Here is a 26,113-nt window from a genome sequence, read left to right on the forward strand (position 1 = left end):
CAGATTCCATAGCGCTGTACAATAATGGATGTATTCAAAGTGTATCTGTCTTTAAATGCAATGTATTGTGATGCAGACTCTTTGCATTGCGAACATGCATCATTAATATATTCACACATAAAAAAAATCTCTCCAGACAGCCAGACCACATATATTCTTTTCTTATTAGGTCTTCTTTCTCCATACCTTTTTCCTGACTTTGACTGAGTCTCTGCCAAGATTGTTTGCACGGGTCTTTGCAGCCCGCTTGAACATGAAATATTGCCTCTTTATAAATCACTGGTAACACCACATATTGAATATGCTGTGCAATTTTGGGTACCTGTTCTAAAGAAGGATATTATGGCACTAGAAAAAGTGCAGAGGCGGGCTACAAAATTAATAAAATGAATGGAACATATCAGCTATGAAGAAAGGTTAACAAATTTAAACCTAGTTTAGAAAAACGAGAGGGGATATGATAACATTATACAAATATATTCGGGGCCAATACAAACCATTGTGTGGAAATCTATTCACAAACCGGACTTTACATAGGACACAAGGTCATGCATTTAGACTGGAAGAAAGAAGATTTTGTCTAAGGCAAAGGGAAGGTTTTTTACTGTAAGAACAATAAGGATGTGGAATTCTCTGCCTGAAGAAGTTGTTTTATCAGAGTCCATACAGATGTTCAAACAGCTACTAGATGCATACTTTCAAAAAGAGAATATTCAAGGATATAATATTTCAATGCAGGTTAATAACTGCTTGATCCAAGGAAAAATCTGACTGCCATTCTGGGGTCAAGAAGAAATTTTTTTCCTAGCTTCTTGCAAAATTGGAAGTGCTTCAAACTGGGTTTTTTGCCTTGTTTTGGATCAACAGCAAAAAAACAAATGTGAGGAAGGCTGAACTTGATGGACACAAGTCTCTTTTCAGCTATGTAACTATTTAACATACATTTGCATTACCGGAGGACTGTACACTGAACCTGCAGCATCAAAGCGGACACTGTTTAAAGGGGCTGCAGACACTCAGACAGCCCCAGCTGGAAAACATTCAGTCAACTCATTCCTACCATAGCTAAAATATCCCATTGTACATGGACATTAAATGTGATGCATATGTTACAGACACTAACACAGAGCACAAACTCTCATAACATTTAGGCAGTTGATGCGGATTACACAGACCCATCAACAGACAAGCCAGACAGACATATCCCCCCACCCAAAAAATAAATCCAACCCTGCTATACGGTATGCTTTTTCATGACCAAGCCAGAAGGCTAAACAGGCTCATGTCTACTAGGGATACATACCCCAACTAAAAATATATATAACATAGCCCTTTTTTGGCAGTATATTTTAAAATAACTTTTTCCCCACTAAGTGGATGATACTTGTTGTCATTGTAGAGAAAAGGAGTAAGAGCTATATTGACTGACACATTTGTGCCCTTATCAAATCATGGAGCAGGTAATTTAGATTTTCCTTTTTTTTGGGGGGGGGGGGGGGGGGGATTCATATGGGGCACACTTGAAATGGTAAACTGACTGTTTAATATTAAAAGTCATCTATCCAGTGAGAAACATTTTAGAACTGAATGTTTAAATGGTCTGTCTCATTTTATCACAAATCGAGTCATATAGTGAAGCATCTCTTGTTGAAATAAAAACACTAATAGGCTCCCAATTCTCTGTATAGGGGGAAAAAACAGCAACTTTCATTAAAGATAGTGGTGGACAACAGACAGATACTTAGAGAGCTTAACATGATATTTCTAAAATTTAGAGGCCAGGTCCATTTAAAAGCCATGTCCAAATGTTACATTTAATTAATATTCACACAAAAATACATTAGAAGATATAACAGTGTTTGCAAACACACACAAATATAACTATAAACAAGGATGATGTAAAGGGGTGTAGAGCCAGTACTTCTGTTAGGGGCCTGATTAAGCAGTGGGGCCCTAAAACACTGCATTACACTTAGGAACTCCATTAACTAGACCATATTTCAGATACGAATCAGATGCTCCTTAACAGGGTGCACTGTTAACTTCACATATTACCAGTGCTGCTGTTCAAAAGTGAATGAGAAGTCAGATCACTTTGACCAAAGTTTTAGTTTGTCTTAAAGGAACACAAACATGTATTCCTGACCCTATAGTGTTACAACTGCCACCTAGCCCTCCTGACTCCTACCTTGTCTCCCTAAATATAGTAAAATCTTACTTGTATTTAGGTCTGTAGCTGCTGGCTCTGCCCCTGTCTTCCTCTGACTTGCCTGTTGTCTGCTGACATCATCAAAAGTGGTGGTCTGAGCCAATAACAAGGTTTCCCCATAGGATTGGCTGACACTGTCAAGGAGGCAGATCAGGGACTGAGCCAGCACAAGTCAAGCACAGATCAGCCTCTCCTCTTAGGGATGAATAGAATCAACGCATCTCTATGAAGAAAGTTCAGTGTCTGCAGGCTACTCACTGTGCAGCATTGCCCCAAGAAGCACCTCTAGCAGCCATCTGAGGAGTGGCTGTAATGTAAACACTGTATTTTCTCTGAAAAGACAGTGTTTACAGCAAAAAGCCTGATGGCAATGATTCTACTCACCAGAACAAATGCAATAAGCTGTAGTTGTTCTGGTGACTATGGTGTCCCTTTAACACTGGCTGAAATTCATAAGAAATCACAGGAACTGTAATCACATTTTGCATGATGCCCACCCAGTCTAAAGTTACACTGCGAATGACGGGAAGTCAATTAAAATTAGACTCTGAGCACTACAAGCACTTGACGCTGTAATGTTTTTGGTGCGGGAGTGCACTAGCGCCCTCCTTCAACACCCCCATTGTAAGTAACCATGCCATTTAAAAAAACGAAAAAAAAACTGGAAGCTCCTAAGCCGCAGCAGAACATGATCATCATTTCCCTTATTTCTCCTGTGTGCCTACGGAGGTATCACATTCAAAAGAACGGAGATGGTGATGAAGGATTTTTTTTTTTTTTTTTTTAAATGAATGAAACAGGATACACAGACAGTGTTTAAAACACGCAGGCTTTTATTCCAAGTTAACATACTTGCTGAAAAATACAGCATTTCGGTCACATGTCCTTAATTGTGTGTATATATATATATATATATACAAACACACACTCACTTAAGGTCATGTGACTGAAAAGGTGTATTTTTCTCCTGACAATTGGGGTCTAGAGGTGTGCTATAGTGATACATGGATTTCCTGAGTGTGGCACTATTTTGCTATTTCGGATTACAGATAACCAGACTGCTGTATATATAGAGACTGAACAATAAATAGTAGCAAGGAAGAGAAAAAACAACAACCCAAAAACAAACAAAAAAAACCACGACTACTCATATTCCGCAAGCTAGCTCTACAGCATCAAGTCCCACTTCTGTGTCACTTTGTTGCCATGGCATAAGTTGTTATAGGACAACGAATAAAATGCAAGAGAGAGTACAAACATGACATGTTGGATTTGGCATAGGTACCATTGGACAGCTGCTGATCAAAGAATTGCAAGAACTATATATACACCAACAAGGTGCGTATCCTAAATATTACAATATACTCAAGACACAGGAGTTTATGTATAAAAAGCAATTTTGGAATAACGTTTAAACATGGATAACAACATACTATTTTCTCTGTTTAAACGTAACAGTCATGGAATTGTTTGTGAAATATCAAAGATGTACAACTAGAACAATTAAGGCAAGCCAGACTTACCACACATTCAAGGAAAATCTAATGTAAAAAAAAAAAGCAAACAAAAATACCAGTACCTTTATATGTTATGCACGTTTTCAGAACTTAAAAGATTTTATGAAGTTTGTAAATCTCAAGGCTGCTACATACAAAAAAATGACCATTAAAACTATGAGTTGATCGATCTTTAGGACAACTTTTTCTTGGAATTTATACATAGACTCAGGAGTAAAACCGGAAAAGAATCTAGCACAAGTTCTATAGTTCATATGGAGGAAAATAACTACTAGAAATCTACATTATATCAATATTACCCTTGCTTTTCTTTCAGCTTCTAGGCGTTGCATGATGAGCATAGTATCTACATCATCATCTTCCTCATCATCGTCATCATCATCGTCCTTTTGCTTGGATTCCTGGAGTCTTTTCTGGAACTGCCATTCAAGCATTAGCTTGCGTAGTCTATCACTCTCTTCAGCTGTTCGATCTGGCTTATTCTGCAGATCGTTGATTTCTTTGCTCAGCATGTCCACTATGTGCATCTGCTGCTGTTTCTCCAACTTTTCCTTGGCATCTCGTTTCCAGGGATCTGGAGAAAGGCTGTCACTAGAAGAAAGTTCTTCTTTACTTATTGTAATGTACTGAAGGTCTCTTCTTTCTATTGTGCGTGGTTGCTGCTGAGGTTGCAATTCCCGAATAACTGTGTCTGGAGGTCGAGGTAGGGTTGCTGGCTTCTCTGGCCGCACTTGTGGAATAGCTGGTGGTGGTGGTGCTACTGGCTGAGGTGCTGGCAGAATAGTTTGTGATGGGCCAGAAGGATGAGTCCTCATCTGCCCAAGTTTTCTTTCCTGTTCCCGTTTCTTCCGCTCTCTTTCTTCTTCCAAACGGGCTTTCTCTTTTTCATACCATCGTTGATGTTCTTCTCTTTTCTTACGTTCAATTGCAGCGGTTTGGGAGTTTATTGACGGCCCCAGTGTGGTTTGAGAAGGAGGTGGTGGAAGAGGTAAATCAACAGGCACGCCATCAAAGTCTGATCCATAATGCATTGGAGGAGGAGGTGGTGGTGGAAGGTCTGTTCTGATAGGCTGGGGGGCAGGAACAGGTACTGGCTGGGATGCTATAGGTGTTTTCCATCTTCCTGGGCCTGTTTTGTTTAACGAACCCGAAGAAAAAGTCTTGTTTGTATTATTTAAGTGTTCTTGGCTGGACGTACTGGATTCCACAGAAGAACTTTGATTCATCCATGCATCTTTACCATCAAGTTTTCTGTCAATATACTCTACATCTTTTCGCAGGACAGGCTCTAGACGACCTCTTTCTGATTGAAATACTGGTTCATCTCTTAACTCCTCTTGAGAATGAGCAATGCGCTGTGGGGAGGGGCAAAAAAACCAAAACATTAAATCCAAATTCAAATATGTGAAGACAAAACATTTAACTACACTTTATCAGTTATAATGTTTTAAGACACATTTTAACACATTTTGGCTTTAAGAAAAAATAATTTTAAAAAAAACTTTTGTATGAGGCAGTTTTTCTGTGCAGATGTAGTGCAGATGTAAGAATATATCTTTCAATTATTGTAATGTATAATAAAGAAGAGGACCTCGTTCAAAGGCAACATCTTACATTAAAAAATGTGAGATTACGAGGGTGGATATGGTGCAATAGACAAATTCTGACATCACAAGGTAGAATATTAGTGGTAACCCTTTGTATCTATAGACAAGTATGCTTTTGTAGCAACAAGAACTTAAAGAAACGTTGACATTAAAAAGCTATCCACTTCTAGAATGCATGTATAACATATATTGATAACAGATTCGATTTACAACACAATTATACTTCCCCAGTCAAGATACTACATTCTAATACACTTCGAGGATTTCCACCAATTATTGCATATCAAGTCTCCAAGAGGTGTGACTCTGAGAACTTGCAGCCCAATCAAATTATGAAAATGTAATGTGTAATAAGCCTTCTTTTTGTAACCCTCCCTATAAATATGGTTTTCTCTCCATACTCTAGAATACTACTATACATTTTACGTGCAGGTTACATCATGTTTTTTTTTTTCTCTATCTGAAAGCTGCACATCTCTCTGCAAGAACCCTGATGCAACCCTGCATTGCTTTTACCCACTAACAAACCCTTCATTTATATTAAAGAAGCAACTTCTTTTCATTGTCTTCATAACAAGGATATAGAAGATTTAACCCTTAGACAAATGGGGAATAAATGAAAAAGTGAAGACATTGGGGATGGGGTCCTCCTCCTAATGACAAAGGCAAGAAAACGGTGGAGGGCTAAAACTAATATAAACAAGGATAAAATACATACAATGTAGTAGGTGGATCACACTTCTAGAATCATTCTGTAATATATAAAAAGCAATATAGTGTAATATGTTAATACAATTGTATAAATCGTAATGAGAGTCAGGTACTCACAAGCCTAGAGCCAAATTTCAACATATGGCTCTCATGGATGGCGCTGTGGGACTTTTTAGGATGTCCCTCTCCTATTCCCAGATCACCTGTTGGATGCTCCGGTTGAGTACAAATCCAGGTTCCACAACTTGAATTAAATCTTTCAGGAGAAAACTTTATTGCTCCCCAATGTGGAGTAAAAATGGATAAAAGTAAAGTGCAGATAAGAACAAAGATAAAAATGATATAACTATATCAATATAATTTAAAATCAGTCCTGCCAATTGGCAAATAAATGTCCAAAGTGTCCGAAACGCGTTTCGCCCCGTACCAGGGGCTTTTTCAATCGGTATATGGGCTTCGTTCTCTGTTTGGCGTCTTCTTAATCTCCTTGTGACTTTTGCTTCCGGGTTCCGGCTATCGCACGTATGGAACGCAACGTGCGTTCCAATGCTAACGGCATGCGTTCCACTTCCGAATGGCGCCGTCTCTGTCAACTGACGTCACTGGAACGCATGTCGAGCGTTCCATTTCGGAATTAGTGGGAATTAGTCGGCAATACGATATTATTCTCTACAAGTGCATGTCTTGAATTTACAGTGCCTTATTAGAATGTCAGATATTGTTTTTTTCCCCTTTTCATCTCAAATTGTATTATAGCTGTTTTGGCTATTCAGATTCATAATAATAAGATAATAAAAGAAGGGGGAAAAAAATCATCATATACTGACATACTGTATTAAAGTGCTAATATTGTGCAAAGGGTGATAATAGCCCTTAATTTTAGTAGTATTAGCTTATCACACAGATATCTTTAACCCCTTAAGGACCAAACTTCTGGAATAAAAGGGAATCATGACATATCACACATGTCATGTGTCCTTAAGGGGTTAAAGTGCTCTGGTGTATCTTAAGGTGCTTATAGTTATAGAGTGTTAATAGCTGTCCATTGCAATATTTAGTATTTGTCACACTGATGTCTATAAGTAAAAGTGCTCTGGTGGGCAACAAAGTACTTTACGTTTTTGAGGATAACAATTTCTTAAAATATTAAAAACTAGAAATACAGTATATTTAAAAGCCTGTTATGTGCAGCAAGTGATGACAGCACTTTTTTCGGATATTATTCGAAATATTCAATTCTTTCTAACATAGAGATGTTATTCACATACAAACAGTATTAAAAGAAATGGCAGACCTCGAAGTCTGAATTTAGTCCATGAGGTATGAGAGTGTTAAAATTATAAATAAATTTCATTTCTTCTATTCCGATTTTTTTGTTAAAATCACCTCCTCTCCAGTCTTTTTCTACAAGTTTAAGTGGGCAAAAAAAATAGGTTCTCAGGCTCCTGGTTATGGTGAGTTTTAAAGTGCTTGGATAAACTGTGTGTCTCTAAACCCTTTTTTATGTTACGCACATGTTCAGAAATTCTTATGTGTAGGCATCTTATGGTTCTGCCTATATATAGTAGACCACAGGGACATTTTAACACATAGATGACTCCTTTTGAAAAACATGTAAGTTGTTCCTTGATAGTAAATTCTTTATTAATGTAATCTTTAATATTGACATGAATAAATTCATGAGAAATCTATGCTTAAAAAAGTTTTTTAATGACAAAAATTGTCCAATGATTGAACCCCCGGATAGTGAACAAAGTTTTGTTCAAACACAATTGAAAGAGAAATCTACTTTTTTTTTTTCCCAGACACATGATCTCTGATGGAATGAAAACATTTGAGACCATGGTGATGGGGGAAATAAATAAAATTAAAAAACTAAATAAATTTCAACAAAACATGTCTAGAGGAGGTGATTTTAACAAAAAAAATCGGAATAGAAGAAATGAAATTTATTTATAATTTTAACACTCTCATACCTCATGGACTAAATTCAGACTTCGAGGTCTGCCATTTCTTTTAATACTGTTTGTATGTGAATAACATCTCTATGTTAGAAAGAATTGAATATTTCGAATAATATCCGAAAAAAGTGCTGTCATCACTTGCTGCACATACCAGGCTTTTAAATATACTGTATTTCTAGTTTTTAATATTTTAAGAAATTGTTATCCTCAAAAACGTAAAGTACTTTGTTGCCCACCAGAGCACTTTTACTTATAGACATCAGTGTGACAAATACTAAATATTGCAATGGACAGCTATTAACACTCTATAACTATAAGCACCTTAAGATACACCAGAGCACTTTAAAGATATCTGTGCGATAAGCTAATACTACTAAAATTAAGGGCTATTAATCACCCTTTGCACAATATTAGCACTTTAATACAGTATGTCAGTATATGATGATTTTTTTCCCCCTTCTTTTATTATCTTATTATTATGAATCCGAATAGCCAAAACAGCTATAATACAATTTGAGATGAAAAGGGGAAAAAAACAATATCTGACATTCTAATAAGGCACTGTAAATTCAAGACATGCACTTGTAGAGAATAATATCCTATTGCCGACTAATTCCCACTAATTCCGAAATGGAACGCTCGACATGCGTTCCAGTGACGTCAGTTGAGAGAGACGGCGCCATTCGGAAGTGGAACGCATGCCGTTAGCATTGGAACGCACGTTGCGTTCCATACGTGCGATAGCCGGAACCCGGAAGCAAAAGTCACAAGGAGATTAAGAAGACGGCAAACAGAGAACGAAGCCCATATACCGATTGAAAAAGCCCCTGGTACGGGGCGAAACGCGTTTCGGACACTTTGGACATTTATTTGCCAATTGGCAGGACTGATTTTAAATTATATTGATATAGTTATATCATTTTTATCTTTGTTCTTATCTGCACTTTACTTTTATCCATTTTTACTCCACATTGGGGAGCAATAAAGTTTTCTCCTGAAAGATTTAATTCAAGTTGTGGAACCTGGATTTGTACTCAACCGGAGCATCCAACAGGTGATCTGGGAATAGGAGAGGGACATCCTAAAAAGTGCCCCACAGTGCCATCCATGAGAGCCATATGTTGAAATTTGGCTCTAGGCTTGTGAGTACCTGACTCATTACGATTTATACAATTGTATTAACATATTACACTATATTGCTTTTTATATATTACAGAATCATTCTAGAAGTGTGATCCACCTACTACATTGTATGTATTTTATGTTTGTATTTTATAGAGTGGTGTAAGGGGTCTCCACTCAGGTAGTCTGGGGCATTTATTGCCACCACACTTATTCCCACTCTGTTTGTATATACACTTGTGTTTCACTTAATATAAACAAGGAGAGAACGGTGACAGAGGAAGGGGAAGCAGTAAGAGAGAAAGGTAGAAATAGAACAGGAAGCAGGCAGCGACAGGGAGAAACACAAAGACAGATACAGGAATGCCAAGTAAGGGAGGGAAAAGTGAATGACACACTGATATGTCACTTGTCAATTGGGGGAAAGGGGACAAATAAATGAGGAGGAAAAGGGCAAGTGACATAGTTAGCAGAAAACAGTGGTCCTCCACAGATATACACCCCCATTCACACATACAAGCAATACATGCATTAAAAACCAATTGATATTTGTTCATTAATGTGATGGTGAGTAACACATTAATGTACATTATCACCCCCCAAGTCCTTCCCCCTCCCCCCATTGTCCACCCCACTGTCCCCCATCCCTGAGTGGCGGATGGGGGGCCCTAAATTATAATAAAGGGGAGAGGGGACCTATTGTGTGTCCCCCCCCCCCCCGCGGCCCACACCTCTGAGACGGCAGTGGGGGCCCTAAATACCAATGGGGGGGGGGGGGGGAGACGACACACGGACGGACGGGATTTATCATCTCTCTCTCCCGCCCCCCACCACCCCCACCACGAGCGGCAGGTGGGGGCCCTAAATGAAAATGGAAGGGCTGGGGGCTCTAAATGAAAATAGCGAGGTGGGGGGAGAGAACAATAAAACTAAATCCCTGTAAATAAAAATATAACTTACCATTTGATGTCTTTTTTCATGAGCGGCAGGTGGGGGTCCTAAACAACAAGAGGGGGCGGGGAGAGAGAACCTTTGCCCTCCCCCGCAGCCCCTACCTCTGAGCGGCAGTGGGGGCCCTAAATACTAATAAGGGAGGGGCGGGGTATGGAGCAGACTGAGCTCCACAGGGCCGGGAAAGGCTTATAAAGCCTTCCAACACCCTGCAATTAGGCTCAGAGAGCTTGAAATCCAACCAATCCAACCACTGTTTAGTAGACATTCCCCTACTCGTGAAATCCAGTAGTTTCGCCAGCGTTCTGTCTAAGTGATAGGACGTCCGGGAATACTGACAGGAAGCTTCGATCAAAGAAAGGTAAGTTCGGCATGACAGTGAAGCTTTAAGAAGGATCTGGTGGTTATAATGCATCTTAATATTAACAAGGAGGAGGCATCAGGAACCAACTTTTAAAGTCTTAAGAGCTTACTTGAACTGAAGTATTGCTGGAATGGTTACTTCCCCCCTGAACCTGGATTTTCTCCTCATAATCTGGCCACTGGTTTTGTCCTGGTGCCAATCTGTCTTGAGATTTGGGTGTTGGAAATGTAAAATATTCCCTTGTGTATGTCTGAGTGGGTATAGGGTAAGCCTCTGGCCTTGCTGGTGGTGGCTGCTCCTAAAAGGAAAACAATAAGCAGATACAAACTTTGTAATTTACATGAAACAGTGAAGTTGAACTTTATGTCAGCTCACATTTTAATGAATATTTGTGTAATACGCTCTGCAAATTATTTATAACTAAAATGACTTGTCTTAATGCTAATCGCTCTTCCTACACAAACCACTAATATTGTTTTATGGGTGTTGTATACATAGCAAGCACATTCTTTAGCTATACAATTACACTTTGGGGATGGTATTCAATACTTCTTATAGGTGGCTTGAGAGCATGTAGGGTCTGAACAGAAAAAAAAAGGTGTCGGTCTGCCAATTACAATTATTTGTATTTTTTTTATTTATTTAAAGTTAAGTTGCAAGGAATGAGCAGAATGCAGATGTAGTAAAGCCCAATGTAATCATTAAACATCTAGGAGTGGGTTAAGAAGAATTTACAATAACACTTTATGGAACGGATATCTTTTGGGAAATGACGGGAATTTTTACTTTTATAAAAACCATTGACTTTTCCTGTAAAAGTTTATTAATTCTAATATGGCACTTGAAGTGGATTGGTGATCACTAAGTGCCTTTGAAAAACAAACATTCTCAACATACTTTAAACTTTAAATACTACATATGTTCAAGACACAGAAAATGCAGTAGAAATTATCCAGAACTAGGACTGATTTTTGATACTTTCAAGAAGCTTGGAAATGTAACGAACCTCAGTGCAAAGATTGCCAGTAGAAACAGATGTTATCTTGACTGTTGACCCGGTGGCATAAACCGTTTTTCCACTTGGACTTTGAGGCTGATCTAAATAATAACATAAAAAAATAAATTCATATCAATGCTGAAATAGGACTACAATGCTTTCAGAAAGTATTAAAATCTCTTTGTTTTTCCAATTTTCTTTCAGTTTGAGCCTTGGGCCACAATTGTTTCAAATATTTTTTTTTGCCATGAGCTCAGAGTCGGGATTGTGTTTTAGAATAGTAGGGAAATCTGCAAACACATTTTGGCTGCATTAAGCAAAAATGACCTCCATAATTCTTAAATGGAAGACGTTTGGAACAACCAGTACTCTTTCTAGAGCTGCCTGCTTGGTCAAGCTAAGCAATTGGAGAAGGGCCTGGACAAGATAAGTGATGTGAGGTTGCCCCCCTGTGGCACTCTTACTTCAAGGGCTTAAAGGGACACTATAGTCACCAATGCAACTTTAGCTAATGAAGCAGTTTGGGTTTAAAAAACATGCCCATGAAATCGTACTGCTCAATTCTGTGCCATTTAGGAGTTAAATCACTTTTGTTACTGTTTGTGCAACCTAACTACACCTCCCCTAGCAGTGACTCACACAGTTTGCATAAAAACAAAATGGCTTCATTTTCAATCAGATGTAACAAACTTTAAATGTTTTTATCTCCTGCTCTAGAAATCAAACTTTAATTACATACAGGATGCCCCTGCAGGGTCTAGCAAGTGATTAACAAAGAGGATAAGAAATTCTAAATGAAACAGAATTTGCACACAAAAAAACAAAACTAAAACTAAACATTAGATGACTCTATACAGGAAGTAAAAAAAATATATAAGATATATATATATGTGTGATGTTCTTAATTCTGTTATTAATGTTATTTGTATTAATTTCAAGTATTATTTTAATTAGTACAAATGTGTGAACGTGTAAAAACCATATATCAAATACTTTTACACACATTTCTCCATAATATTAAATTTCTTATTATTGTTATTGTCTGATACTCCTTTGCACCTATACGGTTCGTACACCTTTAATAGGTTGAAAGTTCAAGACTTTTTTTATGCAAAAGGGGTGTATATTTTCTTGTATCCACCTTCGATTAGAAAATACACAAGTATAGTGTAAATATTTATTTCCCAAAACCAACCCCTTTATGGAACTCTTAGAAGATTTGGTGGTGGAACTTATGTCTAAGTGGTATTAAGTGGGTTAAGGTTTTTACCTGCCAATAGAAGCAGTTCTGGTGCTGGGAGTGCCCTTTTGAAAAAACAATAAGAGTACTTGGAATTCTGTAGTAAGTAAACTATGGAGATATCCTTTACATGCAGATTTCAGAATAATTACTCTTCAACTTACTTGCTACATTGGGACTAGAACGGTGGTCAGCACGATTTTTCAGCAATCTATCATCTGCTGGTAATTTCTTTGGTTCACTATATTCTGGCCAAGGCATTTGGGGGCTTTCAGGTGACCCGTTCTGAGCAGAGTTATTGTACAGCTCAAAACCTTCACTCTTTGGTCGGGGTTTCCCTGAGCCACGACGGTCTGAAATTGAGAGTAGCAGACATTAAACATACACACATACATTCCCAAGTATTAGTTGGTCTCGGTCTGCTAAACAGAGTCGTAATACTTGACAACAGTACTCAAACATTTCCACATACCACTAGCCATTAGGAGTGAAAATGTAGCTCTGACAAGTAGAAATGCACGACAATTGAGTATGACACATATTCTCCAGGCTTGCAGTTACTTTAAGACATGTTAGCAGCAAAAGACTTAAAATTGTAAATCCTGCTCCATTCTATAAATCTCAAATGCTGGCTGTGCATCAATAAATGTAAAAATGACTGTCTTGTTTACACAAATTAAATTAAATTATGAAAATCTGATTAAATGTTTTGATTTATGAAAATGTGCACCATTGTTACTACAAAAGGTACAGAACTGGAAAAGGCAACCTTCGGCACTCTAGATGTTGCGTACTACATCCCCACAATGCTGACAAAGCATCATGGGAAGTGTAGTCCAAAAATATCGGCAGTGCCGAAGGTTGCCTATGCCTGGTATAGAAGATGTATCTTAACACCTTCCTCGGATGGCTAGCTGAGGAATAAGCACTCCTTATCATATCACATGGAGGAAGCAATTAACATTGAGATATTACAACCGAAATCAATGCACATAAATGTAAAAAAGTAAAAAGGGTAAAAAAAAAAATGATATACAAACTTTGCTTGTGGCTTGATTACATGAATGCCTGGAATGAGCAAGCCATGTTCAGTTCTTATAGTAAAGTCAGAAAATCAGATGGCAGCATCTTCGGCTAGGGAGCTTGCTGTGGAGACATTTCTACAGGTGGCAGATGGTCTGCAAAGGAGCCTACTCTCAATTTAAAATGTCACAAACTCCTAGAGAGTTGCTTTACAATCAGACGTCTCAACAAGGACAAAAAAAGCTAACTCTATTCTTCTTTGACTTCTTTTGCGTGTGTTCCCATCAGTTGTTTTAATGTATTACATAGGTTTTACCACTCATTTATTATTTTTTGTTCAACTCTCCTTTTAGTATAAACCAAATTCCTTAGATTTTTTTTTTCTGTTTTCCCTTTACCTCTTGACCTTGGATTGTCCCGGTTACATTGTAAAACTATCATCCATTTTGGTTTTCCCATTTCTTTGATGTTGAACTATTCATGTTTCGTTCGTAACTGAGGATTATGCAAAAAAAGTTCTTGCTATTTATACACTGTGCTTTGTTCTGATTGGTTGATTATTTCCAGAGTAATTCATTTTTAGTCTATTATAATTTTTTTGTATGCAAGATAAACCATACAATTTAAAAAAGAGTGCAACAGCTCAAGTCCATCTAAGTACGGTTGGGAAACATCCCCAAATAGTATTTTAAATTATCACATAGCATTGCTTCATGAAATTTACCCACATTTCAGTCCACTGCTTAGTGAATTGGTTTGTGTTTTGGCATAAGTTGAGCCAAAAGACAAGTATAGCCGCAGTTCCACTCTCTAGCCGGGTAGGGAAGAGCCTTCTCTGTTTTGTGTGTGGTGTGCATCCGTCACATGCACAATACAGTCAAAACTGATATAGGCAACCGTGAACTAGAGTTCCAGGACTGAACATCTCAAATTGTCAAACCAAAAAGGCAGATTTTCCTTCAAATGTTCCATTAAAAATATAAACTGTCCCACCTTAAAAGGGACCGTCTAAGCACCAAATTCTTAATGGAGTGATTTTGGAGTAAAAAAAAAAACTGTCCTGGCAGCTTTGTATTTGAAAACACTGGACTTATAAAAAAGTTCTCTTTTTGCAATTTGTTGCCTCTATTGGCTGTCAATGTGAGGGCCACTAGGAGCTTCGCGTAAAATAAATTCAACAAATTAAACTATTAAAAATCTAGAGTTAGCATGCACAGTATGCTGTAATTGGCTGTATGCGGAGTGCTCCTCTACGGGAACATTGGATTCAATGCAGTTAAGTTTAAATGCTTTGCTAAAAGTTCTAAAAAAGTTTTTTCTCTCTTTTTAATGGAAGTTCACTAATCCAAATCCTTTAGGTTGGCATATAAAAGTATATATATACACATATATATGTTCTCGTTCATTAAAATAATTATTGTGTCCGCAAAATAGACTGTTCCTTAAAGGCTGGCAATGCATCTTGGCTGTTGGAGATCGAAAACATCTGGAGGGCTACCTTTTGGTCTGACCCAATTCAAAGTGCCTTGTTCTATTTTCATAAAGCTACAAAAAAATGTTTAAAGTTCTAAAATAATAAAAAATAAAAAAAGCTCATTTTGGTTTACTAAAATAATCTGAACAACTCACTGTGTGAACAGGAGCCCACAAAGGGAAGCTCCCTGCAAGGTCAGGCTTGTCAAGACCAATTAACCAACACATTTTATTAGATGTTTTATATAGAGGTTAAAATGCTACCCTAAAGCTTGCATTCTGGTAGGCAACAGATAATTAACGTAGTTTCTAGAAAACAATACTGAAACTCCATTTATTGAAAAGCTGTAAAATATACAATTTAAAACACATTTTGCCAGACCACATCTCAAGAACAAAAAATATTTGTGGGGAAGTAATACATTCAAAAGGGTCACCAGAAAAATGAAAATGAGACACACTTGTCTCAAATAAAAAATTTAAAAAAAAATGCTCAAATATTTATATTCTAACTTTTTTTTCTGAAAAATAAATAATTCCTGTCTGAGAGACTGTTGTGTAATATTGATATATTTAAAAAAAATATACATCAGAATATGTGAAATGTGTCTGCACGGAAGTGGTCAAGAAAACTTAACATCCTTCTGAATGAATTTAAGTCTAGTCCAAGCATCTGTTTTGAGTTACCTTTTATGGGGATATATTTGGTTTCATTTTCACTTTTGTGAATGAGAGAATGTTGCTTAAATTTACCTCTCTGCATCAGGGGAGATGGCTGGTTCAGCAGTGTGGCCAAGCCATGGTATATTGCTCCTTGTTTGGCAACCTCAAGGGTTACAACCGAACCCGTTCTTGTCATAAGTTCTGCAGCCCTGAAGAAGAAGAAGAAGAAAAAAAAAAAAAGTATTACAAAAATTGGATATGATAATCCTTTGCTTTAAGTAACAAAACAGAACTTTGTATTCTAATAAGCAGTTAGATTTTTGCAAGCAGGGACAAGATAACAACCACAGGATATTTTCATGAGCTCACTGCCCCAACCTGCAGCAGACGTTTGATGATTTGGAAATGAATTATGTGAGGGTAACCTGAACAACAGTGCTGTGTCCATTGTTTAAATTGAACTTGAAAAAGAAGTCATAAGAAAAAAAAAAGAAAAAGAAAAAAAGGTTGTTTTCCAATATTTCCAAACTGTTACTTCAGCACTATAAATGGCCAAGACTCTGGCTTGGCTCATCCTCTGTAGTTAAGAACGTGGCTTGATTCTGCATTTAAAACCACTTTGTATAATGACATCACCACAGCCCTGATGCTTCTTGGTATATCATTGCACTTCATGTTTGCTAAGTTTTTATGTCACTTTTTACTATTACAATGTAAAATCGGATGCAAACAAGTCCGTTACCACTGTGTGTAATGTTACATGCTCGAAACAACATGACCATCCTTTCTGTAAACCAAAAGACACAAGTATTGTGACTTGGCTTTTGCATAAGCCTGTACTGCCATAATGCCACATTTCTGTCAGTGCAAAAAAAAAAAAAAAAAAAAAAAAAAAAAACCTGTGTGTTAATTAAGCCAATAATTTCTGTAATCCGATAAATAGCTGCCGAATGTGCGCCTGGGTAAAACATATATGAAAACTGAATGTAGCCCACAGCAAACTTTCTAAAAATGTGTGACAGACATAAGGCTATACTAGATATAAGAGACTGATGCACGTATTAAGAAAATCGGGCAGACTAGAAGGACCGAATGGCTCTTATTTGCCGTCACATTCTATGTTTCTAGGTGAAGGACAAGAAGGCCAAATTAAATAAACCCCTGTTAACCATTACAATTATTTGACCATAAGAAATGCTTTATTTGTTGCATATTAAGTAAACCTGTACATGTGTTCTGAAGTATATATGTGGACAAACAGAATGCCAACTTAATGTATGCAGGAGGCACAGAATCACTTGATAAAATGTATGGACTGTTGGATTGTGGGGTTCTCTGTCTGGACTATTGCACAGCCGAGGTGAGAAAAATTTGAGATTGGCAATTCCTAGAAGCTCAGCCTAAATCTGTTTGAAACAAATGGGGCTCAAACTCAGAGTATGCCAGTGTGTGAGGCATAATGCAAAGTAATAGGAAGCACGTTCTGATCCTCCATGCAAACCTCTGCCTTTCTTACAGTAAAGATGTAATTAACTTTTCGTAAAAATCATGATTTATAGGAAAAACAAACATTGATTATGTGTTGGTTTGTATAGTCTTGAGGGACTTGGCGAAAAGGGATTCTACCTGGAGCAAAGATTATTGGACGGTTTCGTTATTTAGTCCTCCAGTGCTCAAGGAGGTAGTTCCAGAACACTTATTCTATGGGGGTTTTTTTTCTCTAAATATAAAAGTTTACCTTTCCTGGGACAGTCCCACCAAACTTCGTCCATCCACACTAAGAAGTTGGTCACCTGCTGCTAGACGACCATCCTAAAGAAAAAAATCAAACAAACAAAAAAACAAAAAAAACAATAAAATCAACAAAAACGTTAGGAAAAAAAAATCCTCAAAATGTAAACCTAAATTTAGTATCAAACAGATACAGTAAATATCATTAACAACATAAAAGACTCATCCTGTAAATGAGGTTAAATAATATATTACAATGCCAATTCACAAGAGAGCTCTCCTAGGTAATTCTACAAGATACCATGCTAGAGAAATATTAACTTGTTCACAAAATTCCTACACATGCTTTAAGCCACAAACTCATAATATCAAGCACAGATAACATTGCAAACACTTAAATATTAGAGACTGAAAGTAAAATATTACAAACCACTTCGGCTGCGCCTCCTTTCACAACGGACTTTACGTATATCCCAAGCTTTTCTTGCCCAGCACCCTAGATAATGGAGAGAAATTCAATGTTACTTTTTCAACACAGATCCACAAACTGTAAAATAGAAAGTTTACCATGCTTAATATCAATGTGATAATTCAAATCTTCTCCCCCCCTTCCAAGAAAATCTTTGAGAACTTTGGTTCTGTATATTTAATACAGTGTTCACTGCTTCTTGAGTTTAGCTCCACTGAGCTAAAATACCCAGAAGTAAAATGACTGCTTCTCTGACAGTCAGGGGGCTGTAACAAGGTTAATGTATAAAAGTGTAACTTTGTAGTGAAGTTTGCACTTTTTGTAAAATTAAAAAAGAAGGGCATACTATTCACTCATACAACAGCTCAGCAAGCCAAATTGCATTAGGGGTTTGTAGTGTTCCTAACTTCTGGAATAAAAGGGAGTCATGACATGTCACGTGTCCTTAAGGGGTTAAACAACTTTTTAGCATCTTGTTAAGACTATTTAAAAAGGTAGAAAGGTATTTTAGAATACGACCGGGATAAAACTCAAGTACAAAAGAAGAGGTAGAGAGCCTCTTCTTAGTTAAGGAGTCACAAATTCTGTGTCTCCTGTTTCAATGCAACGTGTGCCTTGGAAATGCTAGAAGTAAACTTGATTGGGATTAATTGGAATATCCATTTAAATGAAAACATAAATCACATGAAAAGGGTTACATAACATACAGTTGATTTACAATGCTTTATTCAATTGTGTAATTTCTAGAGAGGTAAAGCTCCCCTTAGGCTTCTTTTCCCCAAAACAATCTAAAAACAAAAGCAAAAAAAAAAACTAACATTAATAACCCCCCACTTCAAAAAATAAGATAATCAAAACAGTTATGTTGTAATGTACAAGTAAACAACTACGGCAGTGGAGCAACTGGCCATAGCTGGCATATTCAATATTTATTTATGGCTTTGTAACAAGTTATATTATCATTTATATATAGGCATTTATATAGTGCCAACTTATTTGGGAATTTAACAATAAATGAGACAACTACAAAATGTTCTAGGAACAAGAGGTTGATTAGGACCCTGTGCTAACAAGCTTAAAAACTAGAGGAGGTGGAGTATAAAAACACAAGAAGTGCATCGAAGGGGATATCAACTATGCAAGGTGGAAGAGTAGCAGAACTGAAAGGTGAGAGTGGAGTGTGGCTGTTTAGAAGAGAGCAAAAGAAAGGTATGTGAAATCCAAGTTATTCTAGGAGGCCATACTTTTTCTGAAGAGATGTGTTTTGAGGGACTTCTTAAATAATTGAAGACTAGGGTAGTGCCTGATGGGGGGTAGCCAAAGAATAGACACTTGTGAAACATTCTGCAAGCATGAATTAGCAGTAAGGGTGCAAGCAGCGGCAGGAGGTGGTCTCCGGCAGAGTGGAGATACCGAGGACGTACCTACAAATTCGTGAAGAAATAGAACAGGGGCTAGGAGTTGTTTAGAGCTTTAGAATTATATGATAACTATCCAAAAGCTTGTGCAACAAGTAAAACCCAGGATAAGAAGGAGGTATCAAGATTGTGACTTGAGGGTTTACATTGTTCTAAGATTAGGGATTATCTTTTTTGTTCTTAAAGACTACAAAGTAATGAAAAAGGATTAAACAAAAATAGCCATGGTGTGCTACATTTCAAAGCCATTGTTACATAAGTGGTAGCTACTGCTGGGTGGTAGATTTTTTTTTTATGTATTTGACACAGAATATATTTATCTGGGAAGTCTAGAATTCATGGTAATATGAAAATAAAAAACATTCCAAATGAAACCAAGTTTTGTTCAATGACTACTTTCAATACAAGATATTTATTTTACCAGTGTAGAAAGAATGGAAGAGAAAACAAAGGAAGTTAGCTTGGCAATAGTTTGTTCACTTGACAAGGGCTAAAACAGACATGGAAGATAACAAAAATAAAAATAAATAAACCATGAGAAAAAGACCTGTGAAAGCAACAGTAATGTAAAGCAATAGATCCTTTTTAGCAAATATTTTATTTTTCTCACTTTTACAGACAGAACATACTAGCATGGTTTAGCTCACAAGCAATATTTGTATAAATCACTGTAATTTATAGGCTTTATGCTTATGGCAATGGTCCTCTGTTCCATTTGTACTGGTATGTCTATTGTATTTATATGTATTGATCTGAAAATACTACACTGTTCAAGAGCTACATATGCAATTCCCTGTTCTTAACCTCTAAAAGTTCACAGACATTATTTGCCATCATAATCAACTGAAGACAACATGGAACCCGGCTCTACTCAATCTTGCTCTTGTAAGTGGGCATTACATCCAATGTCCGCATTGTACACAATTTTTTGAACTACATTGTTTTGATGACATACAGTCATTGGTCCATAAGGGATGAATCAGTGCTGTTGGGGATTTACCTTAAATTGCTTTCAAAAGGTACAATAGTCACAAATTTATTAAGAGGGGGTGGCTCAGAGTTTAGAAATAAAACTTTACTTCTACACTAACTTTCTGTAAATAAATAAAAATCAGAGCAGTATGGTTAATGTTCTTGCTCTTGAGTTCAGTGATACACTACACACACCAGATTTGGAGTGCCAAGACCAGAGGGGTGATCTGGTAGGATAAATTAAATGCATTCTTACCGATATATACCAGAAGGCATCTTAGATAAAATTCCTACACACAATAGTCCAAACCGGAAATCTTACAGTGTGACACATAGGTATATATAGCAGATACTAGAAGCAGTTTTAAGGGAATCCTTTCAATTAGTAGTCTCACACACCCTTAGTGGCAAACAGCCCAATATACAGTGAAATAAAGACTAATGAACAAGGTTCTAATGTGGTATCTCCAATAAAGCCTGAAATGGCACTGTGAATAGAATAGTTATTAAGCAGGCACGCAACAAATAGGTGAAGTAGGTGGTTGTTATTAAATTGTATTTTTCCTTGCTCACAATTATATCAAAATATTACATACTCTTGTATTTAGTGGATAACCAACGCACCAGTACCTGGTACTGAGAGACAAACAGGGTGGGCACTAGAGCAAGTGCAGGTCTAACGCAGGCCGAAGCCTGTGAATAATGACCAATGAAACTGCTTAATGGGTATAATGCTGACTGTAAGCTCGTTTGAGCAGGGTCCTTATCAACCTATTCCTGTAACATTTTGTACTTGTCTGATTTATTATTAAATTTCCCCCCTCTTATAATATTATAAAGCGTGTGGAATATTTTGGCGCCTAAAGATTTCAGTCCAAAAAGCAGCACCTTAACCTTAAGAAACAAAAATAAAATGAACATTGTGAAAATACTAGGAGAGATCGTACACATATCTACACCAAAGTAGACAGGAGAATACTTGTCGCCACTTGCAATTTAAAAAGGTATAAATAAATACATGCCAAATCACATAACCATTATTCATTCAGGATGGTCTGTCTATACACAATTGGAGATGTATTTTTTTTTTAAAATATTGCAAAATTGCTTTATGAAGACTTTTTTTTTTTTACATACTTTGTATGAGCAGCAAGCCTAACAGTACAATTTAAAGTGAAAAATGTAATAAAACAAAGTCATTTCCACAAAAATTCTAATTGTATTTATTTTTTGACATGATATACGATATAATGAGATTTTATTACCACATAAACCCAAACACTTGTGGATCTGGTGGGCAGTCCCAGGTTTGCTCTTTGGTGTCCAGCATCTTGAGACACCAAGAAAAAGCTGTACAGAAGTAATCTCAGGATATTCAGTGAGGAAGCCTCTGTATAGGTAACCCTGGATGAAGGTGACCAACGCAGCTGACAGTCAACCTGATGTAGATGCTTGTAGACTGACGCATCCCCTTTGGGGTGGTCCAACTCACTTAATAGTGTTTTTCAGTGTGTAGGCTGCCATCTTTGAAATGCATCACTCTTTAAATCACAGCCTGCTAAAAGGATAAACACCTCTGCACAGTTTAGCATTTGAGGAGTAGTTTACAGTCTCCCACTGTGCAGGGAATGTGAAAATGTTCACAGTTTCGATGTAGAGTTGCTTAAGGTGCATGTTTAAGTAATCCAGTGTGCTAGTACATAGAACAACCATTGTTGGGCCAGTTGCAATATTTACCACTATAAACATTACCCACATTTTAAAATAAGCCAATCTATACGATCGAATTTGTGTGCGCAAAGACAGTGTCAAATGATCTTTCCTGTCTCCTGTATAGGTTTATATAGACACTTTAAAGTGACACTTCTACAGAATTTGTATTAATCATGTATCTTTCTGAAGAAAAAAAATAAAAATGAAATGATTGAGTAAAGTTTAGATAAAAATTAATACAAATTCAAACACCTTGCACAAAAAGCTAAATATGCAATAATCAATAAAAATGTACATTTTAGTTCTCTAAAGAAGTTACAAGTGTGAAATAAATGCACTGCTAGTCTGCCACAAAGGAAACGGTATTTGCATGCTAATCGGCCAATAAAAGCCATCAGCATTGACGCTTGCCATCCCCTGCCAGCTGCCTGTTTTGAACAGGTATCTCACATTGCATACTAGAAGATCCATGTAGAATTCTATAGTATTTGTCCAGTAGATCTGTTCAGTTCTCAATTCATGTTTCCCATGAATGAAGCTTCTCTGGGCTGGGTCTGCTACATATGTGCACCACTGCTGTGCAACGCTTTCATAAAATGATATGAGAAAGCTGAACATTTGCTAAACACCTGAATGGTAGAGAAAACACAGACTTTTTGTTTTTGTTTCAGGTGGAGAAAAATATTTGGTGCTACAAAGCTAGTTGCAAAAATATAAATTAAAAAATTGCTATTTTTTTCATGAATATCACAAGCATTGAGCAAAATCTGCAAGACTGTATGAAAAAAAAATGAATTAAAAAAAATTAAAATCATAAAGTCAGTTTAGTTTTCACGTCTGTGGAATGTGCACGCACGCATAAAGGAAAAATATATGTATAATATACATTTTGCAGTATCACGAGCCAGAATTTACTCAGATTTTTACAGCAGTCTTTATAAAGAATTATATGTCTTTCATATCCCAAGCTGATGTTAGGATAGATCATTAAAGCTTCAATGCCTTTGCCAGATGAGGCAAACACTGAGGCTTTGAATCTATTTTAAAACCGTTTACCATAGTAGGAAATACCCCAGCATACAATCCCAGTCATCTGTAATATAAATGAGGAGACTTTTCCAATAAAGCTTTGGCTCATCCACGATGATCACAGCTGCTGTTTCCTTTTCCTTTAGTGCCTGTTGCATTGTGCTTTAGCCTGTTCTGGAATCATTGCACAAACCAAACAGCTGACTCTCATCATCTCAACTCAGACTCTACTTGCGCTGTTGTGACTTTGTAGAGGGTTTTTTTTTTTAACATTCTTTTTTGTCCTATTTCACCTAATTTTTAATTATTTTAAAATCGCTACCTTGCCACTATATTGGGAGCTCTTTCTACCTGTAGCTTTTCTGTACGATAAAGACATGTCACTTTACAGTATGTATGGCTGAATTCTTCTTCATTCGAATCTGGACAGCTCAGCCTAGTGGGGAAACAGCAGAACATATCTAGATGCTACCAGGTAAATCAATGACAGTGCAACACACAGAAAAAGAGATTGTGGTTGTGGGGAATGCTGCATGGCACAAATAGTGGGTAGAAGGGTAAAATATACATAAGGGGGGCAGGAAGTCAGAAGGTCAATCATCCTGCAAGCAGTAGTATTGGACGAGCATTGAGAGTATGAGTGACAAAGTAGGTAGTGGTGGGGTTAGGGTCAGACACGTGGATGAGGAAAGATACATTGAGGAAATATGATTCACAATAAGACTGATGCTTACACAATCATTGGAGAAAAGAATGTGGAAGAAACAGGCATTGGAAATGGAAAAGGTATGAGTGTTTGAGAGGGAAAAGTAGTTGATGGGGGATGGTTCAAGATGCACACATTAAAAGAGAAAATATGAGAGACACCGGATTTAGTGAATATCAGATTTGAGCTACATAAATCTATCAATACATTCTCAACTTCCTAACTTGCATCCACCATGGCTTCAAAGAGCTCTAGGACAATAAGCCCTGGCAAGGTTCTCATTGTAACCTTAACATGTCAAAACAAGCCTTATCCGAAGAACACAGCTGCATTTTCTTTTAGGCTGCTAGAATTCCCTGCAAAGTCTCAAACAGGACATGCTAATCTATTGTTTCAAGTTAGACACATTGAATTTCATGCCATTCAGATACAAGCAACAGTATACAAGAAAAATCTCAAAACATAAGCAAGACAATAATGAGTATTACTAAAGTACATAAAAGATGGAAACATTAACTATTCTAGACTGTCAGACAAAGTGATAAAGAAGTGTTCCGCATTATGAAATAGATTGTTGTGTAGTAGACAGTGTACAGTGCCATACATAAGCAGTCTCAATTTCAAGTGGCGTCTCCATTGCAGGGCCATTTTAACAGAAGGACTATGTTGTTGACTGTATAGTCACTGATTACTGCTGTCAAGTTTTGTCATATCTCAAAGGAAAAAGGCATTGTCTCTCAGGAGCCTCTAGAGACAGTGTTGTAATCCCTAGCATGCTGGATAGTGCAGAAGGGACTTTATCTCCTGGTGCTTCATAAGACGGGAAAACGACGATGGCAGCTATGAGGATCAGATTAAGGCAAGTAAAAACTTACCTTCCTCTGCTCCCCCAAGCAAAATATGCAAAGATGCTGAAGAAGGGGACAGACCAACTTGGCAGTACTTTACTACTGGAGCTACCCACTTTCTCAGTCTGCTTATTGTCCCACATTGCTTGCCATTTATGCAGTGGATGGGAATCCAGGGTTGCAAGAGATTTCAGCAAGGTGCCTGCAAGGTTTGTGCTTGACATCTCTGATAAGTCATGGAGGTGAACCTTGCTATCCAAAATTGGCTACATGCAAGATTTTCTCCTAGTTCCTTTGTACACACTGTTCTACAGATAAGCCAGTTTACACATTATGTAGATGTGCTTCCTCAGATTCCTCCAGTGCTTCTACAACTTACATCAATGTAAACATGCTTTCACAAACAAAATAATTTTCATAGCTACTACAATGATGAAAATAAATGTTTTTTTTTTTTTTTAAAAATATAAGCTTCTAACTTTCTCATGACTCAGATTCTATGAACATTTTTTCAAACCCTTGCGGGGGGGATATAACTATTCAAACGTTCTCCGTTATCAAGTATAAAGTGGGCAGAACCATGCTGTGGCCATGCTCTATCGTATAGCGATTATTACAGAAATGCTTCCTGAAGCTGCCCAATAGAAATGTCATTGGGTAAGTGAATAGGGGCAATTCTAGAGGAAACACAGTTTCCACAAGGGACATGGGACAAAGTTTAAACCATTGAGCAATGCAATGATATTAAGCACCCATCCAAATAAACAATGGTGAATTTGACCAGTATGAGCAAAGAAGCTTTGCAGAATGAATTGTGCCAAGCCAGTGCTATGTATTGAGGGGAATAAGTAAGGACATAATATGGGTGACGGATGATTATGATATGGATACAGGTAACCGATTAATGCTCTATAATATGTGGAGCAATGGGAGAGATTTAAGCGCACCATTTGGGAACTAGGTATTGTATATTATATGATTTCCCTATTATAGTGAGTGATGGTTTCTCTATGTTATCTATGAGCTGCATATTCTAGGGATGGATGAATACATTTTTAGACTGCCTTTGTTGACTTAGACAGCACCAGCCCAGTAACTACATGTTCTCCATGCACTGGCTACTGTGCAGCTAACTATAGCTGCAGTGATATATATTATTTATGAATGATGCAATTACAACAGCATTGCCCTTGTATCTGAGATAATATTTTATTGTTAATTATAAACAATGCATGGTACAATTAAAGGACAATACCACCAATTACACATTCTATTTCTACTTGACACAATCACATGCAGCACCTTAGTATAAGAAGAGTAAAAGAAAATCCAACAAAAGTACATCTGCACCAGAATAAGTGGTTGAAGAAGATTTATGCAAGTGTC

General features: G+C 37.1%; 1 protein-coding gene across 20 annotated transcripts in view; it reads right to left on the minus strand.

Moving 5' to 3' along the window:
- The window catches only part of AFDN (afadin, adherens junction formation factor), a 202,010-nt gene that overhangs the window by 24,580 nt on the left and 151,317 nt on the right, over positions 1-26,113 (minus strand). For all 20 annotated transcript variants that reach the window (XM_063443438.1, XM_063443439.1, XM_063443450.1 and 17 more), the window contains 7 exons: positions 18,003-18,068; positions 17,580-17,653; positions 15,932-16,050; positions 12,847-13,035; positions 11,452-11,543; positions 10,555-10,743; positions 4,026-5,081 (listed from right to left, as the gene is read on the minus strand). In XM_063443438.1, coding sequence (XP_063299508.1) covers positions 4,026-5,081; positions 10,555-10,743; positions 11,452-11,543; positions 12,847-13,035; positions 15,932-16,050; positions 17,580-17,653; positions 18,003-18,068 — 1,785 coding nt within the window. The remainder of the gene's footprint in view (positions 1-4,025; positions 5,082-10,554; positions 10,744-11,451; positions 11,544-12,846; positions 13,036-15,931; positions 16,051-17,579; positions 17,654-18,002; positions 18,069-26,113) is intronic.

This window comes from Pelobates fuscus, chromosome 2, assembly GCF_036172605.1.
Source record: "Pelobates fuscus isolate aPelFus1 chromosome 2, aPelFus1.pri, whole genome shotgun sequence".
Taxonomy (NCBI): Eukaryota; Metazoa; Chordata; class Amphibia; order Anura; family Pelobatidae; genus Pelobates; species Pelobates fuscus.